At 27.6% G+C, this 26,458-nt stretch overlaps 5 protein-coding genes across 23 annotated transcripts; 2 read left to right on the top strand and 3 right to left on the bottom strand.

Annotated features, from left to right (window-relative positions):
- Positions 1 to 427: 427 nt before the first annotated feature.
- LOC117235728 (BRCA2-interacting transcriptional repressor EMSY) lies at positions 428 to 8,630 on the top strand. 11 transcript variants are annotated; one of them, XR_004493723.1, is made up of 15 exons: positions 429 to 840; positions 1,643 to 1,817; positions 2,077 to 2,255; positions 2,421 to 2,530; positions 2,609 to 2,734; positions 2,836 to 3,001; positions 3,083 to 3,328; positions 3,408 to 3,548; positions 3,627 to 3,766; positions 4,791 to 4,922; positions 5,008 to 5,181; positions 6,169 to 6,401; positions 6,809 to 6,927; positions 7,960 to 7,989; positions 8,064 to 8,126. XR_004493723.1 is itself a non-coding variant. In XM_033498036.1 (13 exons), the coding sequence occupies exons 1-13, from the start codon at positions 777 to 779 to the stop codon at positions 8,155 to 8,157; spliced, it is 1,839 nt and encodes a 612-aa protein (XP_033353927.1). In that variant the 5' UTR covers positions 428 to 776; the 3' UTR covers positions 8,158 to 8,630. The 11 variants fall into 11 exon arrangements, 9 of the variants coding, with proteins under 9 accessions (XP_033353927.1, XP_033353923.1, XP_033353926.1 ...); XR_004493722.1 differs by having other exon boundaries at positions 7,960 to 8,126; XM_033498036.1 differs by lacking the exons at positions 6,809 to 6,927; positions 7,960 to 7,989 and having other exon boundaries at positions 428 to 840; positions 6,310 to 6,401; positions 8,064 to 8,630.
- Positions 8,631 to 8,823: 193 nt separating this feature from the next.
- On the bottom strand, positions 8,824 to 10,926 carry LOC117235738 (small nuclear ribonucleoprotein-associated protein B). Of its 2 annotated transcripts, none has more exons than XM_033498054.1 (3): positions 10,648 to 10,926; positions 9,386 to 9,920; positions 8,824 to 9,247 (listed from the first exon to the last, which is right to left on the bottom strand). In XM_033498054.1, exons 1-3 carry the CDS (start codon positions 10,648 to 10,650, stop codon positions 9,132 to 9,134), a joined length of 654 nt encoding a protein of 217 aa, XP_033353945.1. In that variant the 5' UTR covers positions 10,651 to 10,926; the 3' UTR covers positions 8,824 to 9,131. The 2 variants fall into 2 exon arrangements, with proteins under 2 accessions (XP_033353945.1, XP_033353944.1); XM_033498053.1 differs by lacking the exon at positions 10,648 to 10,926 and adding an exon at positions 10,113 to 10,454.
- Positions 10,927 to 12,095: 1,169 nt separating this feature from the next.
- Positions 12,096 to 13,733, bottom strand: LOC117235732. Its single transcript, XM_033498044.1, has 2 exons — positions 12,624 to 13,733; positions 12,096 to 12,548 (listed from the first exon to the last, which is right to left on the bottom strand). The coding sequence occupies exons 1-2, from the start codon at positions 13,339 to 13,341 to the stop codon at positions 12,157 to 12,159; spliced, it is 1,110 nt and encodes a 369-aa protein (XP_033353935.1). The 5' UTR covers positions 13,342 to 13,733; the 3' UTR covers positions 12,096 to 12,156.
- A 137-nt stretch (positions 13,734 to 13,870) lies between these two features.
- LOC117235739 (nuclear cap-binding protein subunit 2) lies at positions 13,871 to 15,793 on the top strand. 4 transcript variants are annotated; one of them, XM_033498056.1, is made up of 4 exons: positions 13,877 to 14,092; positions 14,313 to 14,345; positions 15,098 to 15,418; positions 15,505 to 15,793. In XM_033498056.1, the coding sequence occupies exons 1-4, from the start codon at positions 14,018 to 14,020 to the stop codon at positions 15,607 to 15,609; spliced, it is 534 nt and encodes a 177-aa protein (XP_033353947.1). In that variant the 5' UTR covers positions 13,877 to 14,017; the 3' UTR covers positions 15,610 to 15,793. The 4 variants fall into 4 exon arrangements, with proteins under 4 accessions (XP_033353948.1, XP_033353947.1, XP_033353946.1 ...); XM_033498055.1 differs by having other exon boundaries at positions 14,313 to 14,366; XM_033498058.1 differs by having other exon boundaries at positions 13,880 to 14,092; positions 14,313 to 14,938.
- Positions 15,794 to 15,927: 134 nt separating this feature from the next.
- On the bottom strand, positions 15,928 to 25,608 carry LOC117235702 (ras-like GTP-binding protein RhoL). 5 transcript variants are annotated; one of them, XM_033497994.1, is made up of 7 exons: positions 25,451 to 25,601; positions 25,282 to 25,362; positions 19,179 to 19,345; positions 17,537 to 17,666; positions 17,276 to 17,390; positions 17,049 to 17,166; positions 15,928 to 16,407 (listed from the first exon to the last, which is right to left on the bottom strand). In XM_033497994.1, the coding sequence occupies exons 3-7, from the start codon at positions 19,195 to 19,197 to the stop codon at positions 16,208 to 16,210; spliced, it is 582 nt and encodes a 193-aa protein (XP_033353885.1). In that variant the 5' UTR covers positions 19,198 to 19,345; positions 25,282 to 25,362; positions 25,451 to 25,601; the 3' UTR covers positions 15,928 to 16,207. The 5 variants fall into 5 exon arrangements, with proteins under 5 accessions (XP_033353885.1, XP_033353882.1, XP_033353884.1 ...); XM_033497991.1 differs by having other exon boundaries at positions 25,240 to 25,362; positions 25,451 to 25,600; XM_033497993.1 differs by lacking the exon at positions 25,282 to 25,362 and having other exon boundaries at positions 25,451 to 25,608.
- Positions 25,609 to 26,458: the final 850 nt, after the last annotated feature.

Here is a 26,458-nt window from a genome sequence, read left to right as displayed (position 1 = left end):
CTATGGTAACCGTTTGCCGGATGTTGAGAAGACAGAAGTTATTCAATAAAGCATTAATAATTTAATCGTTGTTAGAGCGTTAAGCGTACATTATCATGTAAGAGAACCTTTGTGCACAGATTTTTTTGATACGAATTTCTGTCATGATATCATATTCGTGTTGAATGAATGAATTTACGTGTTGTAATCTAAGATAGGCACAGGATTAATTATGTACTCTATATTTCTTTACAAGTACAACGCCATTTTTTTACTTTTTAAACATTTTTTACATCTGTCTTAGAGTTGCGGTACAGAGAGTTGTACGCAGACTTTTTTTTAACTACTGTGCCTACATATACACATACATTTATCAAAGAAAATATCTGAGATATGTATGCATGAAAATAAAAATTTTAAAAGGATACATTATTGTAGTATATTGAAATAAATTAAAAATATAAAATGAAATTATTTGAATCTTCTTTCTTTAAAATGCACATTCGAATTATGGAGCTTAAGTCTTTGCATTATTTTTTATGTCTATCTTTTCTTGATTCTGCAGTTTTAAGAGATTATATAGGTTAGGTACTCTGAATTCAAGTTAACTAACGTACTATCAATACTACTGCAGTGATACCAACACCACAACAAAAACTAGTTACAATAAAAGTAATTATACGGCAACTTCATCTACAACTTACCATACTGTCAACGAAACGTCGAAAATGTGGGAAAAGTGTATGAATAGTTATCACAGTTTACGGTGTATATTATAATGATTGAATCATGCAATCATGTGGCCGATGAGACACGAAACCATGACCCGCGATGAATGCAGAAAATGTTTACGATGTTTGGGTAAGGTTATGTTTCGTATAATTTTCTTGCCTCGGTAATATTTAGCTTTTTACAGTAACATTATCATTGTATGCGTTAAACACATATTTTAATTTTAAAATAAGCATTGAATATCAGAACACCCGTAACTTGTATGTTTGAAACATATTAAATAGAAATCCAATGATCTATATGCGATTATCATTATTATTTATGAATGTATTCAAATTTATTACTACTCTCTGAAAATGTATTTACATTTTATTAAATATAACTCTATTCCCATAAATTGTTTTCTTATTTTTTGTAGTACGTTTGTAATTTTTTTGTATATATTGTATGTATAAGATAATTTGTTTTGTAAAACCAATAATGTATTGCATTGTATTATATTCATACTCATTGTACTCTGTTAAGTCAGAGAAAGAAATCTTTATGTATATTTAAGCGTGTATAAGTTGTAAACTAAAAAAAATCAATAATTAAGTAAATCTTCCCAGATAAAGTTGTGTGATAATTATCAGTAACATAAATATTGGTTGCAAGTATCTCTAATGTAATGTAAATTTGTACAAATTTTTATTATGACTAAATATCATGGGTAAAACAATTCAGATACTGTTAAATATATATTTCTTGTATTTTAAATGATTACTTAATAATTAGAATAAAAAAATTATCAAATTATTTAAAATTATATTATTAGAAAATATAATTGTATAAGTGTATATATATTTATACTATTATTTGATTAAGTATATATAATTATTTTAAGCTTCATATATTATGTTTATACATTGAAGTTGATTTCTTTGTAATGTAGAGTTAGAAGCTTATGGAAATATGGTGTCTGTCTTACGTGCTCAAGGTCCTTTCACTAGTGAAAAACAGAAATTGCTACAAGAACTTGCTAAAGTTTTACATATTTCTAATGAACGACATCGTGCTGAAGTACGAAGAGCTGTTAATGATGAAAAATTAGCAACAATAGCTGAGCAGTAAGTATTTATTAAAACAAGATACATTATATGATTTTCCTCTCTAAATAACATTTCATTATAATATATCATTCCAAAAAATTTTGTTCTAGAATGCTATTAATGACCCAAAATAGATTTTGCTTTGCAATTTCATATTAATTCTCTTAATGTATGTTTCCTTATCAATTTTTGTTTTAAAGATTGTTATTCAAATTTAACTTATTTTGTTGAGTTTGAACATTTTGCAATTGAATCTTCATAAGATGTCATTATATAGGCTAAGTGGTCCAAATACTGGTACTGATTGGACTATTGAAGGACGACGTGCTATTCCACTTTTACCGAGATTAAAGGCTCGATCTGCATTCACAACTTTAGCAAATAGCTTGTCCCTTGCAACAGTAGCAGCAAACAAAAGGAATCTTCATGTTCATGAGATAGCAGAGGATGCAAAAGGTTTTAAGGAAAAATATTATCTATTTTGGTAAATGTGTGGTTTTAGTCTATGTAAAATAATGTATGGCTATAGAACTGTAAGTTAAGCAGATTTAACCAATAGTGTTTTTGAACATTTCAAAATGTAAAGAAACTTCATTTCTTGTTTTATATTTGTTTCCATAGATATTACAAATGAATCTCCTGTGAAGGTAAAAGTACAAGAAAACTCGTTTAGCAATCATGAGTTTGCATCTAGTGAAGATAAATTAAGTGATGAAAATGTTCTAACTGAGGTAATTTAAATTATATGATTATTTATATTATAAAAATATTCAAATTTTGTTTTAATTATTACACATAATATATTACAGGTCACTGAATCAGATAGGAATAAAGAAGTTAATAATCACAGCAATACCTCTGATAGCAGTGAAAAATGTATTATACCTGAGAAACGTAAAGCCTCTTCTCCTCTCTCACCAGCACCTCCAAACAAGGTAATTAAAAAAAGAAAAAAGAAAAAAAACAGAGAGAAAATAAAATAATACAATTGAAAATAACTTTTTTAAACTATTTAATAATTATATATATAATGTAGGTTCTGGTAGTATCTTCAAGTTCAATAGGAACTTTTAATCATGGTACTGCTGATAAAGGATCGCTAGAAAATACTATTCATTTGTCACGAATATCTACAAATTCGTTACAGCATCAAAATGTCACTATAATACCATTAAATATTAATTGTGGAGAAAATATTACAGGTGATTGCCCTTAATTATAGTGTATTGATGGTATGGTTAAGTGATATACAATTTTTTTTTAATTCATTATGTCAAATTCAGAATCTAAGGAATCAGTAGTACAAGAAAGTGCCAGTAACCATTCAGTAATTCCACCTGGTAATTTTGTGAATACAGTAATCCCAGTAGGTACAAATATTACAAAAGCTAAAGGAAGAGTAATTACAACGCAAAATAAGCTTAATACAAAAATCGGATCTGCAATTCTGGTGTCCGGTAATGTGTCATGTACAACAGGAAATAAATTTCAGCCTGATGTTCAAGATGTATCTACACAAGATAGTTTAAGTATGGATACATTTATCTGAGAATATACAATACATTGTTTAATTGAGCCTAATTGGATTAATTTTTGATACTACTTCAGGTTCAAAAGTATCCATATCTCACACTTTACAAAAACCATCAAGTTCAGAAAATTCAAATTCAGTTACAAGTAGCACAAAGTGCATTGTGCCAGTAATACATTCTAACATAAAACCTCCAATACCTAAAACTATTACCTCCAGCAAGTATTATCAAAATTAATCATGGTCGAATTCAGAAATTACAATAATTTAATTCATTTTTTTACGATCATCATTAGGTAATTCACATCGACTGATGGCTGTTTGTCCTGTTACAACAGTATCTAATGGACCAGGGCCACCTCAAGCTAAGCAAATAACAACATTAACTTGTAAAAAATTATCTTCAACGCTCAACAATCAAACCACTGCCAAGGTGGTATGATTTTAAAGATAAGTGTTACAGGGTGTTCGAAAATGATTTCTCGCGATCACCACAGCGTTGTACTACTTCTCTGCACTTATTACACCTCTGGATCGATGGAGATCTATACAGAAAAATTGCCACAAAATTGATGTTTACCGAGAAATTCAAGGCTAATTCTACTCATTGTAATGATAAAAAGTCCCAAAGGAACAAATTGGAAATACTAAAGTTTTGTTAATTTTCAAACTCACTTTATTTATAATCTGCCTATATATTATTTTATATAACAATTATTATTATATGTACCCTAGTAGATATCCCGGATACACTATTATTTATCTCATACCTTTCTTTCTTTCTTTCTTTCTTTTTTTCTTTCTTTCTTTATATTTGGAGGATACACGACATAAATAGCTAGTTGTTATCTTTAACAGATTGCTTTCACGCATAGATACCCCTGTAGCAATGAGTTTGCGTCTTCTTTTCTTTCTTTCTTTCTCTTCCCAATATTTGTACGAAATACGAGTGCACGCTCTGCGATTTCAAAATCAGTGAGGCGTCAGTCTGTTTTTATTATCTACATTGCGTGCTATTGACGAAATATAGTGTAATTCAGCGAAAAATAATGGAAGATCACTACGTGCACGAGAGATTCCAGATCGATGCGATTTCGTATGATTAGATCATCAAAAAATAGCATTACGTCATACTACTAAACATCGGAAAGCAGCTCGCTCAATCTCGCGTTCATTGGCGAAAGGAGCAAAAAAAAAGAAAAATGATTACACTCGTTTGAAAATTTGATCAAAATCAATTTTCTGATCAAGGTCAATTTTGCGGCAATTGTTTTTACAGATCTTCGCCGATTCGTAAGTATAGAATATCACTGTTGTGATGACATATATGACAAATCCTTCTCAAACACCCTATACAATGAAATGGATTATAAAGATATTAAAATTAAATATAAAGATATAATGTAAATTAGATTTAAAAATTGGATACAAAAATATATGACAAATATGTAATGTTCTAGGGTGTTACACTAAATTCTAATAAAACTGTAAATATATCTCACCACCCTGATACAAAATTAGGATCTAAAACAAACGTGATTGTTATACAAAAGGGTCAAACCAAAGGTGTTACTCTCTCTCAAGCAGGCAAGGTATAGTAATAGTTTATCTGTAGAGTAATAATTATCGTGCATTTTATTCTAAATGTAAACACACTATATAATTTATATATTATAGGAAGTATTAGGGAAAGTAATAATGGGTGGAAAAAGTTTGTGTGTCACGAGTCAACACAATGCTCCTATTAATGTGGTTCAGCGCCATGTTACATTGAATAATGGAGATCAAGGTCTAACTATGCTATCCACAACAAACTCATCTCATACTGAATCTATAACATCTAATGTAAAGGTAATAATTACATATTTTTATTATTTACAAACCTATAAGTATAATATGTACACTAGAACTTCGTTTACATGAATTTGTCTAAGGGCAAGACATTATCTATTGTTGTTTTTCGTTTAATTAATAAGAACTCGAAACAATTGCTCTTAAATATATAATAATGTTGCAAACTTTTATCGATTGCGAAGAATGAGAGTGTGTCACATAATGCGCGCCCCTGCTGTTTATGTACTTCAGCCAATAGGAACTCAGCTAAAGTTCAGATAACCAGGCACTATTAGAATTTCGTTCATATAAACGAAGTTCCACTGTATATTTACTTACTTTCATTAATGTTTACACGTTTTCTGGAACAAATGACAATTTATTAATTATACATCTATCCTATGATTGATGCATAGTATATCACCATAAAGATGACATGAACAAATATGGAATGATTTTCTATAAAAAAAATAAATTGAAAATATAGTATATAGTATAGTCCTCGTTTTAGTAAATGTTTAAAAATATCAATTTTTGAGCAATAATCAAGTTTACATATACTTAACGAAACATTTTCCTTGGATTTTACATATTATAATTATCATTATAATGCATAATTATAATTATGACATTAAAAATCGTACTCACAAATGACATTAAAAAATTATTTAACATTTTATAACAAACACAAAAATAAAAGACAAAAAAGTCGTTGACCAGAGTTCATAGATTTACTATTTAGTAGTTACAAATTGCATCTGGTAATAAACCATTTATAATAATTTTTTTCTTGAAGAATTTAATAAATCATTAATGTAGTTAGAAATCGATCTCTCATGTAATATTTAATAATTTTTAGAAAATAATATCTAGAATAAAAGATTTTATTTTATACTTGCACAGAATGCATAACCAATTGTACCATCAACATGTCTATACCTTCTATAAGTAGTATGATACTTTTGCAAAATGATAAAAGTATGAATTAAAAAAAATTTTTTTCAGTCTGGTAATACTATTATGTTCAATCTTCGGCAGGATGTTTTGGAAAAAAATAAAGCACTCTCTCATCTTCTTGAATCATCTCATGTTCTTACCTCTGAATCTAAGACTGTGATACAAAATACTAATGCTCTTCTTTCAAAGGAACCAAGTAACAGTGATTTACATGTACAGGATAAAGAGCTAGTTTTAAAAACCGATGCTGTAATTGCTACTGTTAAAGATGAGAAACACAGGTCAGTTTGAAACTATCGAAATGTACTACGAAATTGTTGTGTTAAAAAGCGCATGTAATACCGACAACTAACTTTATAATTACTTTAAAAATTTTTGTAAATTGTTCATTGTAAATTAATAATATGTTTTATGTGCAAAATATTTTGCAGATTGAAATATACCCAAAAATATACGCTTCTTGAGTCAAATTAAACACTATTTACAAACTTTTCATGACATAAATGAATAAAATTAAGCGCATGCATAACAAATTAAAATATTTTGCTATTGGTGATTTAAAAAAGAAAAGAAGAAAATTATTTTATTTTGTACTATAAAACTTTTAATTTTTTAAACCTATTTTATGAAGCGTATTCCATATTTTTTATCGTTTCTGCTACGATTAATTCATATTTTTCTATTTAAGGAAAGTAAAGATATATATGCAAATGCAAATTTTTATTTAACGAATTATATATGGATCCTCTGAACATTCAAAAAGTAAACAAATATTTTCAAATTCAAACTACAATATAAATACATAAGGTAAATTGATGAAATCCTATTTGATGGCTTTCATGTTTTAGTATTAATTTTACTTTTGTACAAGATTACGAAGTGTCGTTTGTATATTTTTTTTATGATTTAAATGATTTATTACATTGCTTAAATCATTTTCTAAATCCCAAGTTTTTGTATCTGATCTCATGAATAGTATTTCATAATTTTCCATACTTATTTAATGCACATTGTCTTTAAATAAACATGATGATAAAACATGATAAGTAGAATTGCAACTATTTTAAAAATATTTAATACTTGATATAAAATTATATAATTTAAAAAAAAATGTTTCTAATGTGCATTATTAAAGTAAAAAAATTTTAACAAGAAAGAGTACTAAATAAATATGAAAAAGAGGAATATATATATATATATATATATATATATATATATATATATATATATATATATATTCCTGTGCATTTAACATTTAACGAAATTTTAATCTTTTTAAAGAAATAAGCCTTTTGTCGGAGAGTTAATTTATACAATTAATGTTTGTATGAAACACGAAGAACAGTACAATTCTTCAGATACCTATAATACAGTATAATTAATTTACATTTGGTATGTGCCAAATTTGTAAGTCACTGGCAATTAAACATTTAATAGAAAAGAAACCTACTAATGATAATCGTACTTTATTGGATCTAAAAATAATACTTTTTGTGTCGTAACAAATTTTGTACACAAAATAACAAATTATATTAAATATATCAAACAATGCAAGTTTTCATATCCGTACTGTTAAACAAGTTCTGTATAAATAAAAAATACATTCATTAGATCATGTTATGCCATTCCATATTAAAAATTACGAAAATGGAAAACAATATGATTTCAGAAACAAGTCCTTTAACATTATTTAACATAACATAAATTGTATATTTTGAAAGAGAAAAATCTATCTATAGAAAATTCCATTCGTACTTAGTATTGCACCTGACTCGCATTTTAAGGTACTATTTACGTAAAGTCTAATTTTACAATTATTAATGTAATTTCTTACCGAAGCTGCCCAAGGTATTCGGATTCTTAGAAGATGTTAGTAGTATCTTATTTAACGTAAAATCTGTGTGACCATGGAAACTGATATTGCATATTTTTTATTGTTGCAGCCAAATCGAATACGCATCGCAATTATATATATATATGTTAAATAGAGAAATTTATAATTCTGACACTTGCTCACGCTTTGTATCATTAAAATAATGTATATGTAAGATATAAACTGAATCTTTCAAGAGCCAAGTACATAGAATGATAATCAAACTTTATATACATATATATACATATAAATCATAGTTGTTTCTTATGAACTCCAAAACGGTTCTATTGATTCTGATTTTAGGACTCTAAGTTAACCTAATACATAGAAATAGAAATTTAAAATATTGATAAACATGTATATAGACTTTGTTAAAAATAAGAAAAGCTTTCATTTAATTCAAAAAAGGAAATATGATGATACAGTTCTAAATGATGAACAATTTATATACAGATAAGTACAGACAAGGCACAGAACTGTATCTTGTCTTTCAAAAAATCAAAATGTTCATTTAATGTTGTTGTATATATACATATATGTAACTTTAGAACTCGGCTATTCCAAGACTAATATTGGTATTGAAAGTATTAAATCTGTGCAAAAAAATAAAGAATACACTTTTATAAGTTTTAATTCAGTTAATAATCTGTTTTTAATTGGGAAATTTTAATATTTAGATAATATTTCTAATTTATTATCAACTGGCTTTTTGATGGAATGGTTGAAGTGTGTAATAAAAATTTATATAGAGAATCAGCTTTTCATGCCTTTATTATCCGTGATTTGTTATTTCATAAAAATTAAACTATTAATTAAAAAACCATACAATATTCGTCTCTCATTTTATTGTCTGTTACATGTATGCTTGTATCACTATTTTAATATTTCTTATATAATTTTTTCTTTTTTTTTTTCAATTAATTTTTGAGTACATATACTTCAATTTTACAATTACGCATTTTTTTTTCTATTAAAATATCTGAGAAGTATGTATTCAGATTTATACAAAATACTTATCTTTATCTTACATAAGTTCTTTATAACTGGTAATCAAAGTTACATGAATGGAAAAGATATTAACATTATAAAAGAGACCTTTATTATCACCAGTTACAATATCGTATTATGTTAAAAAGTACTAATATGGACGAGGGGGTGGTCCACCACGCATCATACCTGGAGGTGGACCTCTCATTCCTGGTGGTCCCATTGGTGGACCTCCACGTCCCATGGGTGGCATTCCTGGTGGCATTCCTATAACCAAGCAACCAAATTTCAAACTTTAACACTAATAATTTAAAATCAAAACAACTCTTAGATTTCATAAAGTTGTTGCGAATCTCTACTAACAGTTTAAAAGAAGACAACTAAAATCTGTAAAATATCACCCACCCATCATGCCTGGTGGTGGACCCATCATTCCAGGTGGAGGACCTCCAACTGGCATACGTGGAGGACCACCTGGATGCATCTGCGGTGGAGCAGAAACTTGACCTCTACCTCCTGGTGTCATTATTTGTTGTGAAGGACCTCCGACACCTCTAACAGGACCTTGTAAACCAGCAGGTACTCCAGCAACATTAGCAGGCATGCCACGCCCCGCAGCACGACCCATTCCAGGTCCAGGTGCTGCCCCAGGGATCGGTACTCTGGGTAATCCTTCTTCTGGAGGTGGAGGACCTTCCACAGTCAGAGAAACAATGTTTTCTCCTCTTAAGAGTACAAAGCCCAATACCCGTTTATCTTCTCTCTCAGGTTGCTTTGTATTTTTTGGTTTAATCTTACGAAACTCTTCACAATCACCAAGTATAAGGTTCATATGTTTATCGAAGGCTTTAAATGTGCCTATGAATGTCCTTGAGTCTTGCAAAATAATTCTGACTCTGTAATTGATATGCTGCAGCATCTTATTATTTTTACCAATCGTCTGAAAAAAAAATATTTTAACTTTTACAGTTAAATATGTACAAGGCGAATACTCAGTTTTAACGAAAATATCCGACTTAAAAAATATACAATTTTAAAAAATCATATTTTCCTTTATATTGCAATATTTTAATTACTCATAAAAATAATTTATAAAAAAAATATTTATGATTTCTTTTTGTTTAACATTTACCATAATGTGATAAGGTTATGTTACCACTATTTTCAAACACTTTTAAAAGGTATATATATTTATTATTTTTCACTGGGTATCCAATTTTTTTGGTCGAGTCCTATATTTACTGAAAGTACTTATCGAATAGAGTTTAATGATGCCAGTTTTAACTTTAGGAATCTTGAATATTGAATCGTGAATATTGGGTTAAGTTAGGGATTACTTTGAAATATCCTTTACTCTCCGGCCACCGTAAGGCGGCCGGCTATGCTTAGTATACAAACTTTTCGGCGAAGTTCAGTTCATCTGTGCGGACCAATCAGATGATGGATAAAAGCAATATGGCATTAAAGTAACGTGTAAGATATTTAAAAACTGCTCAGTTTTATATTGTTATAACTCTTGAACCGGTGGATTCTTCGCCATAAAACTTGTATTTTCGAATTCTACACGTCGAAAACTATATGATTGCAAAAAAGTCAATAATTTTTTATCCCCTCCGGGTTGAAAAAATTGGGTACCCGGAGGAAAAGTTTATCTTTCTTTCACTTACCATTTTGTCTGCCTTTATCAACACCAAACAAAATTAGGAACAAATTATCGTCTTTTAGCTATTTTATAACTATGTACCTATGTTAGCCGGCTACTATCCGGTTACATCAAGTGAAGTTGTTTATTCTAATAACATAACCTTTTTATATAAGCAGATGATGCTATCGTAGAGTTTAATGCGTTTAATGTATGATCATATAAGTAGGTTTCTATACTCATAAATCGAAACAAGAAAACTATCCAAAAATTGAGTCCTGATTAGTTGCGAAAAATCAACATGGAAGATTCTCATTCTGCCCATGCGTGACATGCTATGAATGTCTCAGACAGAGACAGAGACACTCTACTCATCTCTGTTTGTTTCACAAGGACGCAAATTTTGTTGTCTTCCATGTTGATTTCTCCCAACCAGTCACGATTCAATTTTCGAACAAATTTCCCTAGGGAGTACCGAGATCAGTTTATATGATCGTGAACAAGGTAGAGATAACATCAGAGAGGAAATTTCTTCTTTCATAACACATATATTTAAAATCACTTTGGAAGATAAGTATATGTAATAAAAAATAATGTAACATATAATCAGATACAATTCACAAGAACTGTACAAAGATAAGAAGCATTTGGTTAGGTTTTATTTATATTTTTAAAAATTAGAAAAATTATTTATTTTAATAAAGTTAAAAATATATTTATTGTTTTTTTATTGTCTATGTATAATTACGTTCTATTTTGAAAAAACATATTTTATATAATTGCAATTCCAATTATTAACTGAATCTCTACAAGATACTGCTATTATTAAACAAAATATTAAAATTAAAATATCAAAAAATATGAAAAATATTTTTATTTACCAATAAAGCTATGATGTTACAATAAATAATGTATACATAATAAATATTAATATTACAATAAACAATTATGAACTTTTATATTTATCTTATTTTACTTTCCAAATCTTTAGTTGTTCTATAAATTTACTTATCTATGAAGTTTATATCGATTTATAAATCTAAAAGTTTGGATTAAATATCCTACTATTTTGAAAAATTAAACATATTTGGAGTAACTATTTATGTGTTTTTTATACACATACACACACACGCACGCGCACATGCACATACACTGCATACTGATTAATACATACTTTATGGCAGCATTGAAAATTGCTTTAAACTTACATATATGATAATTAATGACATAGTTTTGTAATTGTAGTAATGTAATTTAAAATGAATCATGCAACTTAAATATGAAATTTATTAAAACTAAAAAGAAAGCATTAAATTCATATAAAACTTAAAAACAATGTATATTTTTTAAAGATATTTATTAGAAAATATTTATTTTTATCAGATTTTAATTTATTATATTTTTGATATTGTTTTAAAGAAAACATCAATTTTCATTATATAATATACATAAAAAATTAAAAATTTTGCTGAATTTATTGTTTGATCACACCAAAAAATTAATTTTGATTTTATTGTACACATATTTGAATCTGCTAGCTTATATTGAAATATTTTCTCATTTTTTTGGAAGAATATGTTTTTGACTTACAATGCTTTATAATGATATTCCACCTTAATACTGTACTTGAAGGATCAGTGTTTACAATGTTCTCAGATAATGTTTTAGATTGCTTTATCGAAGATTGGTGATTATATTGCAATCGTCTATTATTTGTTTTGTTTTCTATATTCATTTGATTCATATCAATAATTGGTTGCACAAAATTTGCTGAGTTACAAGAAACTTTATGAACAGATTGGATACTAGACTTTTTAATTTTAGAAGAATTAGCTTGAAGATTATCCAAATTCATATATTCCATTTGATTCAAACTATAAATTTTTTGATCATTTTTTGATTTAATTTCATCTACATTCCTAAACTCTGAAAGAATACAAAATTTAAATAAAATAAATAAATTTATTAAGTTTTTCAAAGTTATTAAAAGAAACTACAAACCTTTTTTCTTTAGAAATGCTTCTTGAATAAAAGATTGTGATTTAAATATCTCTTGCTCCTGAGGTATGTTATTTCTTAATCCCTTAAGAGACATTTTTGCAGACATAACACTTTTGTTTTTTGGCATATTTAAAGGACAACAATCTTTTGGTGGTCTTTCATGTTCTTTCAAATCTGGATGTAAACTACTCATAGTATTCATCAATTCAGTTATTCTAGTATGGTAATCATTGGATAATGTATGTTTTTTATTTCTCTCATTCAACGTAAATGTATTTTTATCAAAGTATAAACATTTATTAGAAGTTTGTAAGGATATCATATTTGGATCAAATCTATTAGAATAATATAATAACGATTGGGTTTCTGACACAGCTGAATGTGTACTATTTGATCTTGTTTGCAATTGCAGGCCATCTTTAATAGAATTACTTTTACTTCCAGGATTAATTTTGTTCTTTAAAGCATTCTCTGACATAGAAAAGAAAATGAAAGGTACGCGTTTTACTATAAGTTTCTCAACAATATAATCATATTCTTTGGCATTACTATTTACAATGTCTTCTAAGGACTCCTTTTTAGAATTAATTCTAAAGCAACTTAAGAACAATTCAAAGCATTTATTGTTAGCTTTAGGATTAGAAATAGCACTGGCCTTTGATGAACTAGAAACTGCAATTTCATGTGAACTAGCAGAAGTTTGTAATTTACCACTCATTTCAAAATCGTGTAAATATTTTCCAAAAAATTCAAATATTTAAAAAAATATATTTATCGTTCTTTAATATATTTTAATTTTTGTAATTCAATCGAGTTTATTCAGGGAAATTTGTAATTCATAATTCTTCGTGTGTGTTTTCGCGATATGTGAAAGCCATAATCATGGTATTTATGTCACAAATATTTGACTTAACAAAGGGTTAGCACCATATTATGGTTTATCAAAAAACATTATTTAGTAGAATTTGTAAATTGGTATGCATATTTTATATTTACATGATCATAAATTTGCAATCAAAATCTAATGATACCAAACTTAGTTTTGAATTGTATCTCTTTTACTAAATACATTTACTTTTTTAAAACATATATAAATGCGCTTATAAATTTAGTTTTTGATTATGAAATTGTTATGATTTGCTTCCTATGTAAAGATACTATGAATTATATTGAAAACATTAATGTTAAATTTTAATTAGACAATTTAAAATATCAAATAATTTTCGATATATTGAATTATTTACATGGGGATAGATGGCGACAGTTTTGTTGCTTCGAGACTGTTTAATGATGTCTTGTGTGGTTAAATAAAATTGAATGTCGAGAGATTACGTGCCTTCACATTTCTAAGTGTGATAAGATTACTAAGGAAAATAGTTTCATAATAATTTAAAATGGCCACAATAAAATTAAATCCATCAACTTCGCCTTCCGTTGAATTAAGTTCATATCGCGATCAACATTTTAAGGTTAGTTTTATAACATATTCTTCGAATATTTTAATTTTAATATTTCATAAAGAGAAAATTTTAATACCACAAGATATAAACTACATGAGATTTAAATTCGTTTATTCTTTAATTATTCACTATAATATTTGTATTTCTTGTCATTGATTACTATAGTATCTTATATTTATAATATTATTTATTTCAAATTGTAATGCTTTACATCTATTTTGCCATACAGGGTGTCCCAAGAGGAAATGGAATAACTTCATCAGTATGTTTGGAAATCAAAAAGGTCATACATACTATGGATCCTGCTCTACTGGATTTTGATTTATTTGAAAAAATAGACTCCACATATACGTAATTGGAATAGAGCAATAGTTTTTTATTTTTTATGTATTTCTTACTGTTTCTTTCTTTTTTACCTTGTATATGTTAAAGAAGGAGTTCAAAGTGAACAAAATCTAGATATCTGCATAGTTTACATTTAAAAATATAAGAGGCATTGTAAATAGAAATTAAATCGCTGAATTGAAATGAACAATTTGAAATATAGAATTACATTGAGTATCAAGGAGAAGGAAACACTTCTGTAATGATATCAGTACATGTGTCAACGTTATATTTCTTTCGATATTTTTCAAACCGAAGTGATAAAATTGTTTCCAATTTTTTTCGATATAGAATGTAGGAATCATAGAAATTCTTCTACATAGAATGTGTTAAACAGTCTGTTATTTACTTTCAACTCCCATTTTGTGTGCTACTTGAGTAAAGTAAGCAATGATTATCTCAAAAACATATGAATCTAGACCCATAGTATGTATGACCCTTTTGATTTAGATTAAATTACCTAACATAATGGTAAAGTTATTTGATTTTCCCCTAGAACATTTATATAATAATAGTAATATTAGGCACAAAAATTACATAAAGCAATAGCAAAAATGTTAATTGTGATCATAATAACAATAAACGATTTATTAGTATTAATTTCTCTTTAATAATAATTTATGTTTGCAGGGTTCAAGAGCTGAGCAGGATAGGCTCTTAAGAATTTCGACAACTTTATATGTTGGAAATTTATCGTTTTATACTACAGAGGAACAAATATATGAACTATTTTCAAAATGTGGCGATATTAGAAGAATTATCATGGGATTGGATAAATATAAAAAAACACCTTGTGGTTTTTGTTTCGTTGAGTATTATCAAAGGGCTGACGCCGAAAACTGTATGCGATATATTAATGGTACTCGCTTAGATGATAGAATTATTAGAACAGATTGGGATGCTGGTTTTATTGAAGGCAGGCAATATGGAAGAGGCAAAACTGGAGGACAAGTGTGTACCTTTATTTTCTATAATAATATAATTATAGAATTATAGCGCATTAAAATTTATCAATATAATAAATTATATTATTATAGGTAAGAGATGAATACAGATCAGACTTTGATAGTGGAAGAGGAGGCTATGGTAAAATAATACAACAAAAAGTAACTCCACTTTCTGATGGAGCTTTTGGACGTTAAAATTGTATGAATATGACTGCTTCTTAATTTTAAATTTTGTATGTATAAGAAAATTATTAGTATTTAATTAATCGCATTTAAGGATAAATAACATGATATATAAAATAGTAACTATAACAAATGTACATACATAGTAAATAAGAACAACTGTGAAACATAAGTAAAAATTATTTTTTAAAAATTATACGTAATATAGTGGAAATTTTATTTCTATTCCAATTTGTTACCGTTAGATGATAAAGAAAAAAGGATGTTTTAATAAGAAATAGTCCAAAAAAAAAAACTCATTTTCATTTCATTCAAAGGACTGTTTAATAATATCGATGAAATAAATTCCTTTTTATTAATGATATTCTATGATACAGATGTACAATGAAGTCTACTTGATTCTGTAATCAGCATTAATATATTTACAAAATATGAATTATTTGTTGTTTGGTATTATTTATAATCGTTTTATTAAATTTTGAATGTTGGAGGAAATGTAGGAAAACTGTAGGGTCCAAAGATCTTACAGTTAATATTTTTATCCATTAATATTACTATAAATCAATATTTCCTATTAATTAATTATAAATATTATTTTATAAGTTAAGCTTCAAAATGAACAACAAAGTTTGCTTGATGGTTTTTTCAGTACTGCTCGAATCGCTTCAGTGAAAACTTCCTCTAAGTTTTCACATTTCAAAGCAGAACATTCGACATATTTATAAGCTTTTACTTTCTTTTTCATTTTTTTGCATTCTTTGAAAGTAATTGTATCCACATTTTCTTGATTTCTAAGATCCCCTTTTGTACCTATTAGTAAAATAAAAAATGAGTTTAGGAGACTTTTGCCTTTCATGGCACGGATTCTGGTGCTTAACGCTGTTGTGAATAACACTGTTTGAGACTTTCATGTAAAGGCCATGTCTAATTGGAATTTCTTTCCAACGTTTCAGCAGTATTGCAGCTAGCTTATACAGAGAATATAACGATGCTGAAACTGTTTCAGTGTGTCATTAGACCTCGTGAAGAAGTTTGCTGCAATAGAAATGAAATTGAACATGTCTTTTACTCGAAAGCCTCAAACAGTGCTGTTCACAGTACTATTAAGTATAAAAAAATTTAATTAAAAAATTTAATTTAGCCTTAATTCTAGTACATATATTAGAGTTTAAAATATAAATGATAGAGTTTGTGAATTATCTAATCTTGCAACATATTTTGTGTGAAAAAGAGTTTTAAGCAGCTCTAAAGGAAAGGACATTCACGCTAAATGATTGATATGTTGATCTCAAAAATATATTTGTCTGCATAATGGAAAATTTATCCTTCTAATTATCAAAAGCCTTATATGGTATGAAACCTATTAAGAAATATAAAATATAAATATAATATATGATATAAAGTAAGATAAGACCTTTTTCATATAAATTAGTAATGATTAAGATATTTACCAACAAGCACTATAGGTGTATTTGGACAGTGATGTTTAATTTCTGGATGCCATTTGATTGCAACATTTTCATAAGAAGTGCGAGAATTTACTGAAAAGCAGATCAAGAAGCAATCAGTCTGAAAATGAAATGAAATAGTAAATTGTTATAACACAAATGTTCAGGAAAAATAATTAGTATATAGGGAATATTGATAAAATAAATAATTAGTTGAAAGCTTCGCTCACATTTGGGTAAGATAAAGGTCTGATTCGTTCATAATCTTCCTGACCAGCAGTATCCCATAAAGTCATATCAAATTCTTGTCCATCTACACATATTGCGCCTGCATAGTTATCGAAGCTAAAACCATTATAAATATCATCTTCTATCTTAAAATAAGTATGGGATCAATTTTTCATTTTGTTATTAAATTTTTTAATATAAAGGTATACTTATTTAGAAACCCAATACTTAAGTCAAGTAAGTATTAAAAACTTAATACTTACACAGTAGGCACATATTCTGAAGGGAATTCATTTGTTGTATATGTAATAAGCATACATGTTTTGCCTACAGTACCATCTCCAATTGTTGTGACTTTGATTGGCCTATGTCTGGAGACTGTATTTTTATTTTCTGAAAAATAAAAAGGCAATTTTATCTATATTATATAGAATATAGTTATATTGAATTTTTTAAAAATTAATAGATCTTTTTCCACTTTTCATTTTGTTTTGTTCAATTTTCAATCATTTTTATCACATTAAACGTAAAAAATATGCAGTTGATCAAATTAAATATAAAGAAATTAAATTTTTACTCTGATAGAAATATTAGAAAACAGAATTAAAAAAAATTAGTTTGTAATTTTGATGCCGTTTTTGTTGGAAAGGTAACCAACACATCCGGCGACCATATACCAAGGCTATCCTTGTCGTTGCTTGCTGTATCGCATATTAATTGGAACCGAAAGGTAGTACACTTTTATCATTTTGCTATAATAATGAAAAAATTGAACAAATATGACATGTATTGTTAATGTATAATACTCAAGATTGATGACATTCAAAATATAATCTTATCTTGAATAGAAAATACATTTTTTTATAATTTTTATTTATTATAAATACGGATTACATTGAAAAATTTATTAATTTGCATTATTCTATAAATAAATAACTGTACGGTATATGATAAAATATGTATACATATTTACTAATTTAGTTTTACATAGTATATTTTTTGTGCTAGAATTTGATTTTTTATATAAATAGTAGATAAATTAAAGTCTCGTGAAATGTAAGTAAAGAAATATATCGTTATTGAAAATCGAAAGTAATATTTTTCTTTACAAAGCTGTTGAAATTTATTATCTTCTGTATATCATATGACTTAAGTATCTATATCCGCGGTTCGTCCTCTATAAGTCATCGTCTGAATCAGATATGCTGTGTTCGTGCGTTTTCGAAGTGCATGCCTTTGCTACTGTATATCTTGAATCATCAATGTCATTCCTTTTCTTTCCGTTCTATATGTCCCCATCTTAATTCTTTTTGTTCTAACAAATTATTTAGTTACATGTTTTTTTCTCAATAAAGTAGTTTCATTTAAATTAATCCTTTAATTGGTCTAATTCAAAATTTTAAGATATCATTTATTTCGAATAATAATTTTTAAGAAAAATGTTTTAAATATGTAATGTCAATTATTATATAGTAAATAATGTATTTCAATTGATGTTTTGTCCCTTCTTTGGTCAATTAAATAAATTTAAAATTAGGCTATATAATAATAGATTAAAAACGTTTAAATTTTACTTTCTTGAAAACGAAGTCTTAAATGACAAAATTTTGTTCTACATTTTTTACTTCTAACTTCTAATTAAAAAAATGCATCAAAATACAGTTTATCTTTTTACTAAAAAAGAGTTAGGAACGAGCATTTTTTCCATTGTCATAATATTTCTTACCGCCTGTTGATAGTTATATTAATATGTACATACGTATTTTCAATCTTCACTCGCGTAATATTTGAAAATATTTGAATTCTCCATAAGTTTTTAGTTTTCTTAAACCGAATTAAATTAAATGTCTGCAATATAAAAAATCGTTTTATAGATTTAAATAGGATGTTCTGTTTGTTAGTTACCCTTATTGTTATTGCACATCGCGTACAGAAATAAATTCAATCCCTGTGAGTCTACTACAATTTCGTTGTCGACTTGCCGCTTAATTTGGGGCCGTTTTTATCAGTAGTCAACGTTGCAAGTTATCTTTTGTCATCCGGCCAATTCCATTATCCGCCACATTATTCAGCTGTAGAAAAATGAAAGAAATTGATAATTCATATCAATAAAGCTTAATGATATGCGTACATTGATCTGAGATGTATAATTAAGTAAAAGTACGTATTTCCACTTAAACGTTATAAATGTTCTTTTAATACGCTATACACTAACAAAATTAAGGATTCTTTACATTAATTTACATTAATTTCGAAAAATAAATGAAATCTATCCTCTTTTGTTCTTCTTTTAATTCATAGTTTTTTGCCATTAATAATTTCAATCAAATATTATATTTGATAAAATATGAAAAATAACAGGTAGATATATTTATATACATAGATGTTCCTAATTTTTAATTAATTTTATATCTATTTTGATTTTTTGCGAACTATTATTTAGTCGAAATATTATTGTATTATTATTTATTGATACCTCCCCTCCATTTGCCCTTCGAGTCTTGAGTGATTTTGGTTTCTATATCTTTTATGAAGTTAAAATACAAGCTTGTAAAATAAAAGAAAGACTTTCTCTAAGGTCATAGTACCTACGTTGGATACTATAATGACATTTCAAAGTAATTTTAATCAGCGTTGATATCAATGCGGTTGAAATGGTAACCACAGAATACTTTCCGTCTGATTCATTGTAACACGACGATGAATAATTGTTTAAATTGAAACGATGGAATTATGTTTCCTAATTTGTGAAACCACTACTCGACCCTATGAAACTGAGATCATCACACTTTCCTCTTAGTTATATCAGTACTTTACATCTTTCACAGAGAAAGTGGGAAACCGTCACCAATTTCTATCGTGTACTTTATATAATAATCTATCAAAGTACAATGTTACGTTACGTAAAATCGAAGCTAAAAAATATCGAAAAGGTTAAAAATGTAAAATTATCGAATCTTTCACAAGTTCTTAGAAAATACAAGGAAATACAAAATTGTTAAGAACCTACTTTACAAAAATAAAAAATATAAAGAAAGATAGATGTATCAACTCCAACAGTTTGAGAATTTTTCTCCTCGATATTTGTGAATTATAAATTAAATATAAAGTATAAAAATATAAATATAAAGTAAATTATAGCATGTTTAAGCATATACTAGAAATTGATTGTTCTAATGATAAATTATTATGCGCTTTAAACGGTAAAAAACAATAAAATCTGTACTGTGGTTATGTTTATACGACGTAAGAGAAGAACAGGTCGATAATATGCGAAATATGAGAAAATTACAGTGAGACAAAAAGGTGGGTAGTACGCGTAGGTAGATCGAGGGTGTGCCTCCAACATACGACGCATGAAATAATTCCATATAACCACGCCCTTCCTTCCGCATTCGAACTTGTCGTTAATTTTGGAAATCCTGTAGTATAATCTTTAACAGAATTGTGCAAAATTTTGTTTCAGTAATATTAATTCGGATAATGGGTAAAAAAATAAAGAATAAGGCTATGTTCGTCGTTAATGTATAAATATCCCATTGAATAAGAAATTATTTGTATTGAAATTTATTTATCTGGATTTCTATCACAAATGAACCAAGTAAAAATATGTGAACTATACTGAACTATGTAAAATATGTTTTCACGTTTTATTGTCCAATTGTTATTATATTGTATTTAACAATTATCTCTCTCGAAAGCCGAGATCATAAAGTACATCGCTCATTGATAAATTAATCGTAAAAAATCGTATAAGGATATTCTTACAAAATTAAGAAACGGGAACAACTAATTATTATTCGAATAAATAGAGGGGACAATTTGTTATGAGTATGTAAATAAAATATTTATATAAAATTTTTCTCTAAAATTTGTCTGAATTTATCCTGATAATTGTTGTAAAGAAATATTTATTCGAAAGAACTCAAGTAAATGTCCAATTCTGATCTTTAACAAGCACCTTAAAAGTGTGTAGTAGAATAAATTCTTTTCATTTGAGGCCTTGTTTTCGAGGAAATCGAATTTGAAAATTTGCCTAGCATATGTGAATTGGTCTAATTACCAACTGGGCACGAGTTGGATAGCACAGCAGCAGGTTATTCCACACGCGAAAATAAGTGAAAAATGTAGAACATTTTTAGAAGAATAAGCCTGGCACACGCGCACTTGATCAATTTTCAAATTTCATTTTCTCAGAAACGAATTTTTCTCAGAAACGAAAGAAAACGAGCACCCTATGAAACAATTTGGTTCTACATTTTCGACTTGTCTTCATCAAGCTGATCTGTGCGAACAATACTTGTTTTCATCACTGTGTCTAGATGCCTATAGTGCGGCAATGTATCCATAAAGAGCAACTCTATGTCGTAATCTATGAGCTATAAGCAAGAACATTTACGTTATAATGCAATGTTTTACTTTAAACAGTAGATTATGTTTCACCGCATTTTAGAAACATGAATTTATTTTAATATAATTTTTACTGACAAAGAGGAATGAAATAAATTAGACAATGCAACATAAGAGATACAAGTTTCTGGCAACTCTTTCTGCTTTCTTTCAAACTAGTAAAGTATGTATATTGAATACAATTCAAAAAAGAAACAAAACACTATATATTTGAAAGTGGACAAAGTAACGAGATATTTCCCTATATACATGTAAACACACTTTTGATTTTCATACACAGTGGCTACAAAAAGCATTTGTGCGTTGTTATATTTATTGTAGCATTTACTATATACTGATTAATTAGGTCTAAATATATTAAATTGCATATCATGTAGTAGTATGTATTTTCATATGACTTCATATATGCGTGTGCGTGCGTGTAATTTGGTAGTGAAATGTTTCATTGAAAAATACATGCTTTTTATAGCCGTTCTACATAAATACAATATGCAAATACACATATGTAATCACATAAAGATGTTTGAATGCAGGATTGAACAGTTTTTACTTGAAATGAACATAATAAACGAGCAAGTCAAATAATTAGACCAAATAAAGTGACAAAGAAATTTGTTTGACAATAAAGTTATTTGCAAATTATTTCCAACATTTCGTTTGAGAAATAGATTAGTTTCAAATAATTTATTCAAGAAATATTAGATTATTTCAAATAATAATAGAAGATAGAAGATAAGAGACAAATGTTTTTCGTGCATAAGAAATACATTTACAATGAAATATTTGCCTTGGAAACATTTCATTTCATTTCAACTGAAACATTTCATCGAATCGCATAATGCGGAAGTTAAGAAATACATTATTACTCAAATACTATCTTACTTAAGATAAAGCAGGATAAATTGAGATAAATTAACTAAGCAAATAACAAATGAAATCAAAATTTTATTTGAATAATTATTTAAACTTAAAAATTTATTTCTCTAATGCCCGATATATAGAATTAGAATTGAATTATGTAAAATGTTTCTTGTTCTTTTTGTATGCATATACGTGTATCTATGTATAGATATATAATAATAAAATGTGTTTCAAAGATTCGCAATATTTACCTTTCTCTCACACAATGAGGTAAGACTTTTTATGTATGTAAATAGGTTGCAGACACGCAAATATGGTAGTGATGACATAATCTGTTCATGAACCTGCGTGTTCGCGTTAGGCCTTCAAGAGCACATAATTAAAAACTACAAAACATCGTTTTTTACGTGACTTGGTCGACATTCTAATTATCACGTACATCGAGTAGTTATCTTTACAACCTCATTCCAATTGAAGATAGACTTTTATCTAGAAAATATTTTCCATTATTTCACGTTTCTAAACCAAAAATTTCTAATTTTAATTTCATTATTACGTCGTTAATCGTTTAATCAGTTATCATAAAAACCGTAATGGTTTTTCTAAGAACTTGAAATTGTTGTTTTTCCTGTAGCAAAATGAAATAGTGTCATTTCCTGGTAGATTATCATTTCTCATCCTGTTTCGTACTACGTATTCTCGTGAATATGTATAGTTCGCATAATAAAGTAATCGCATGAAACGAAACCTGCCTTCCTACAAATTGCTCGCAATTAATGATGCACTCAAGTTTGAACGTTTAAACATCGTCTAACATAGATTCGAATCTTTCACGAATGCTTTGGCAAAGAAAAAGGGCAATCTCAAATAGAATCGAACATAATTTGCTAGAATAGAAATTTGAAACTTTACGGGCAACCTATCAGAAATTCTCTATTCCCTTAAAATCAGTTTTCTCGGCAATCGTTCTGAAATAGTTACATACAAGTGCAGCCATTTAAATGAAATTTATAGCAATCTCGTTCATCACCTATAATTCTAGCAAAATTAATTTTTTAAGTTTGCTAAAAGAATTCACTGAAACGATAATGCCGATTGTTACTCGATTGTTATCTGCAAGTGATTAATCGGATACGTTGAAACGTCCAAGTAGTTAGGAATAGATTTTCGAAACTTGCAAATACTTGATTCGCGGTTCGAATCCACCTTGTGAAGATTCACACCTGACAAATACAATCATTAAACCATTATATTGAATCCTATGAAGTGAGCCCTGAGCATGAAATTTGTTTTAAATCTATAAATACATAATGAACTTGTTCCCATGACCACTAACAATCACTTGGTATAAGTTCGAAATTTGCAATACGCTATGTTAAAGTGTGTTGTTTCTTTTATTGAAAAGACTATTTATACACGCTATTTATACACAATTTTGTATTCAATATACGATATTGTCAATTGTATGTTTAATATATTTAATTATTATACAATTATATACTTAGTACACGCATACAGGAGTAGAATGTGACGGGAGGACTCAATCTGTACATGTGTGTAGATAAATGTAAGTAGTTAGACAATAATACCATAGGTGTAAGTTAGTTGTTAAGTTAATGTAAAAAAGATGGTTTTTGATATAGTGTGTGAGATAAGATAACGCGAGCCCTGTAACCTCATCGGGGAAACAATAACTTACAATATATACATTTAATTATCATACAATTATACACATATTTAATATTTAATATTTCGCCAATATACGATAGAAACGAAAGTGGTAAGTGTGTCGATTTCTCATGCTGATAACGAGCGATAACATTATCAGTTACGCGATCAAATGTGATCACACGCCACATCGCACATAGGAAATTCCAATTACATGATTACGCCAAATAAAAATCAAAGAAATTAATTAAATTCCCAAGAAATGATCTATTATCTTGTTTATGTATTATGTTACGATAAGTTAAATAAAAATTATAAAAAAACTAAAACAGAATAAATCCTATTTATCCTATTTTCTACTTGAACATATATGTATGTATACATACAATCGGTCTTCAAATATCCGAGTCTTCCTCTACAATAATGTACTAACTAATAATATTAGTGAATTGACAAGTAATAGCTTGTAGTTTAATAGTAATACTTTAATAGTTTGTGGTTAATAGATAATATTAAAAATATTTGATAAATATGATTTATAACAGAATTCATTAAATATTAAGATAATCGATCACTCTCTTTTTAATTAAATTTTATACAAAATATGACTATTGAATGATTGAATATAAATTGAAATATGTAAATTGTAATTCGTAAAATTTTATTTGTTTTGTTATCAAATCTATAGATATTTAAAAATTGTATACTGTACATATAAGAATGCTCTCTGATAATGCACACAGTGAAAAACAATATTAATATTGTTACTGATAGAAGAGGGTTTACAATGTGGCTTTTTTCTTGCACCTGTTCCACTCTTCTACACGCTTGTCCAAAACTACCATTAAAGTAAATTTTCTCTAAAAAAACAATATCAAACAATATTTACCAATTTCCTACTAAAAAATTCCTTTCTTAAAATGAAGAATATGATGTTACTGATAACTTCGCAATTTCAACCTGTCTCTCATTGCTATTAAATCATCAGTGTTAAACATCGGTATATAAAGTATTATCAATGACTCACCTCGAATTAGAAAGATTTTGATAAAAACTGCAATTGACCAACCTTGAGGTACATGTTTCTTTATAAGAATTCAATTGGATAAAGAATAATTTCTTTCTTGTTGTATGGTTTTTAACACTGAAACTAATTGAAGTTCTCTGAAATTACAAGGAGTATAACGGAAAAGCTCGATGAATGCAGTTTGCGCGACGACTACTCGGCGACTACTTACCGACTACGAAACACCGCCAACGCGTTTTACGAGTAAACGTTCACTGAGACGTCGTCAATTACACTACACGCAACGCTTAGGAAAATAGAAACATGCAGTACAAAACCCTCGAGCTTCCAATTCGATTTTTTAATCGAATCAGAGCCCTCTACCACTATTCCATTGATATTATTAGTGAAATGTTACTTCACAAGTTATTAGCATTTCTAATCAATTTTCTTTATTGTTATATTATCATAACAGAAGTACAGTTATCCTAGTTGACGTAGAGTTATAAAAAGAAATCTATAACCTATAACTCGTAACTTGTCATTTCGCTAATATTATTATTATTAACGAAACTTTATAAGTTGCAGCTGTTAGAAATTTCGAGCCATTAGTATTAATAAATTCTTTTGCATAATAATAACATGTTTGATAATAAAATTAATGGAACGTTAAAAGTAAATTTTACAAATTACTAGTTATCTAGTTACACTGTTCAAGATTGTAAGATCGTGAAAAAGAAATCTATAACGTATTACTTCTAACCTGTCAATTTACTAATGTTATAAATTGATAAATTATTGCGTAAGAAGGTCCAAGTCGAGTAAATTCAACAATATTGTTGTTTTTTGAATTATTGCATCTTATATCGGCTTAATTCCATATTTATAATTTTTTAAGAAAAAACTTATTTTTTAAGAAGAAATCTCTCTGAAAAAGCGTATTATTGGAAAAATCTAACAATATTTTAACTTTGTCAATATTAATATTGTGAATATCTGCACAGCTGAAATAAATTTTACGTAAAATTTCAAGCGTTTTAAAAAGAAAAAAAAATCTTTTCATCAAAGATGCGACGTTACAAGAATAATAATCATTTGAAATTTATTTAACAGTATCAATTAGTAACTAATGAAAAATTCCAATTTTCGCATATAATTCTTATTCGTGTAATATTTTCACGGTCTTTAAATAAAAGATTTTTAAAAAAAGTTTTTTCAAACAAATATAAAGCTTTTCGTA

This window comes from Bombus vosnesenskii, unplaced genomic scaffold, assembly GCF_011952255.1.
Source record: "Bombus vosnesenskii isolate JDL3184/JDL3185 unplaced genomic scaffold, Bvos_JDL3184-5_v1.1 scf7180000013319, whole genome shotgun sequence".
Taxonomy (NCBI): Eukaryota; Metazoa; Arthropoda; class Insecta; order Hymenoptera; family Apidae; genus Bombus; species Bombus vosnesenskii.
This window is presented reverse-complemented; position numbering and strand designations above follow the sequence as displayed.

Coding starts and splice junctions, on each gene's coding strand:
- LOC117235732 (XM_033498044.1), bottom strand. CDS start 13,341: ATGAGTGGTAAATTACAAACTTCTGCTAGTTCACATGAAATTGCAGTT. Junction 12,549..12,623: donor AGCATTTCTAAAGAAAAAAG/GTTTGTAGTTTC, acceptor GTATTCTTTCAG/AGTTTAGGAATGTAGATGAA.
- LOC117235728 (XM_033498030.1), top strand. CDS start 777: ATGTGGCCGATGAGACACGAAACCATGACCCGCGATGAATGCAGAAAA. Junction 2,256..2,420: donor GATAGCAGAGGATGCAAAAG/GTTTTAAGGAAA, acceptor TTGTTTCCATAG/ATATTACAAATGAATCTCCT. Junction 4,923..5,007: donor CTCTCTCTCAAGCAGGCAAG/GTATAGTAATAG, acceptor TATATATTATAG/GAAGTATTAGGGAAAGTAAT.
- LOC117235738 (XM_033498054.1), bottom strand. Junction 9,248..9,385: donor TCCACCACCAGGCATGATGG/GTGGGTGATATT, acceptor GCTTGGTTATAG/GAATGCCACCAGGAATGCCA.
- LOC117235702 (XM_033497993.1), bottom strand. Junction 17,391..17,536: donor TCAGAATATGTGCCTACTGT/GTAAGTATTAAG, acceptor TAATGGTTTTAG/CTTCGATAACTATGCAGGCG. Junction 16,408..17,048: donor TACACCTATAGTGCTTGTTG/GTAAATATCTTA, acceptor TTTTACTAATAG/GTACAAAAGGGGATCTTAGA.
- LOC117235739 (XM_033498055.1), top strand. CDS start 14,018: ATGGCCACAATAAAATTAAATCCATCAACTTCGCCTTCCGTTGAATTA. Junction 14,367..15,097: donor TATGTTTGGAAATCAAAAAG/GTCATACATACT, acceptor TTATGTTTGCAG/GGTTCAAGAGCTGAGCAGGA. Junction 15,419..15,504: donor GAGGCAAAACTGGAGGACAA/GTGTGTACCTTT, acceptor ATATTATTATAG/GTAAGAGATGAATACAGATC.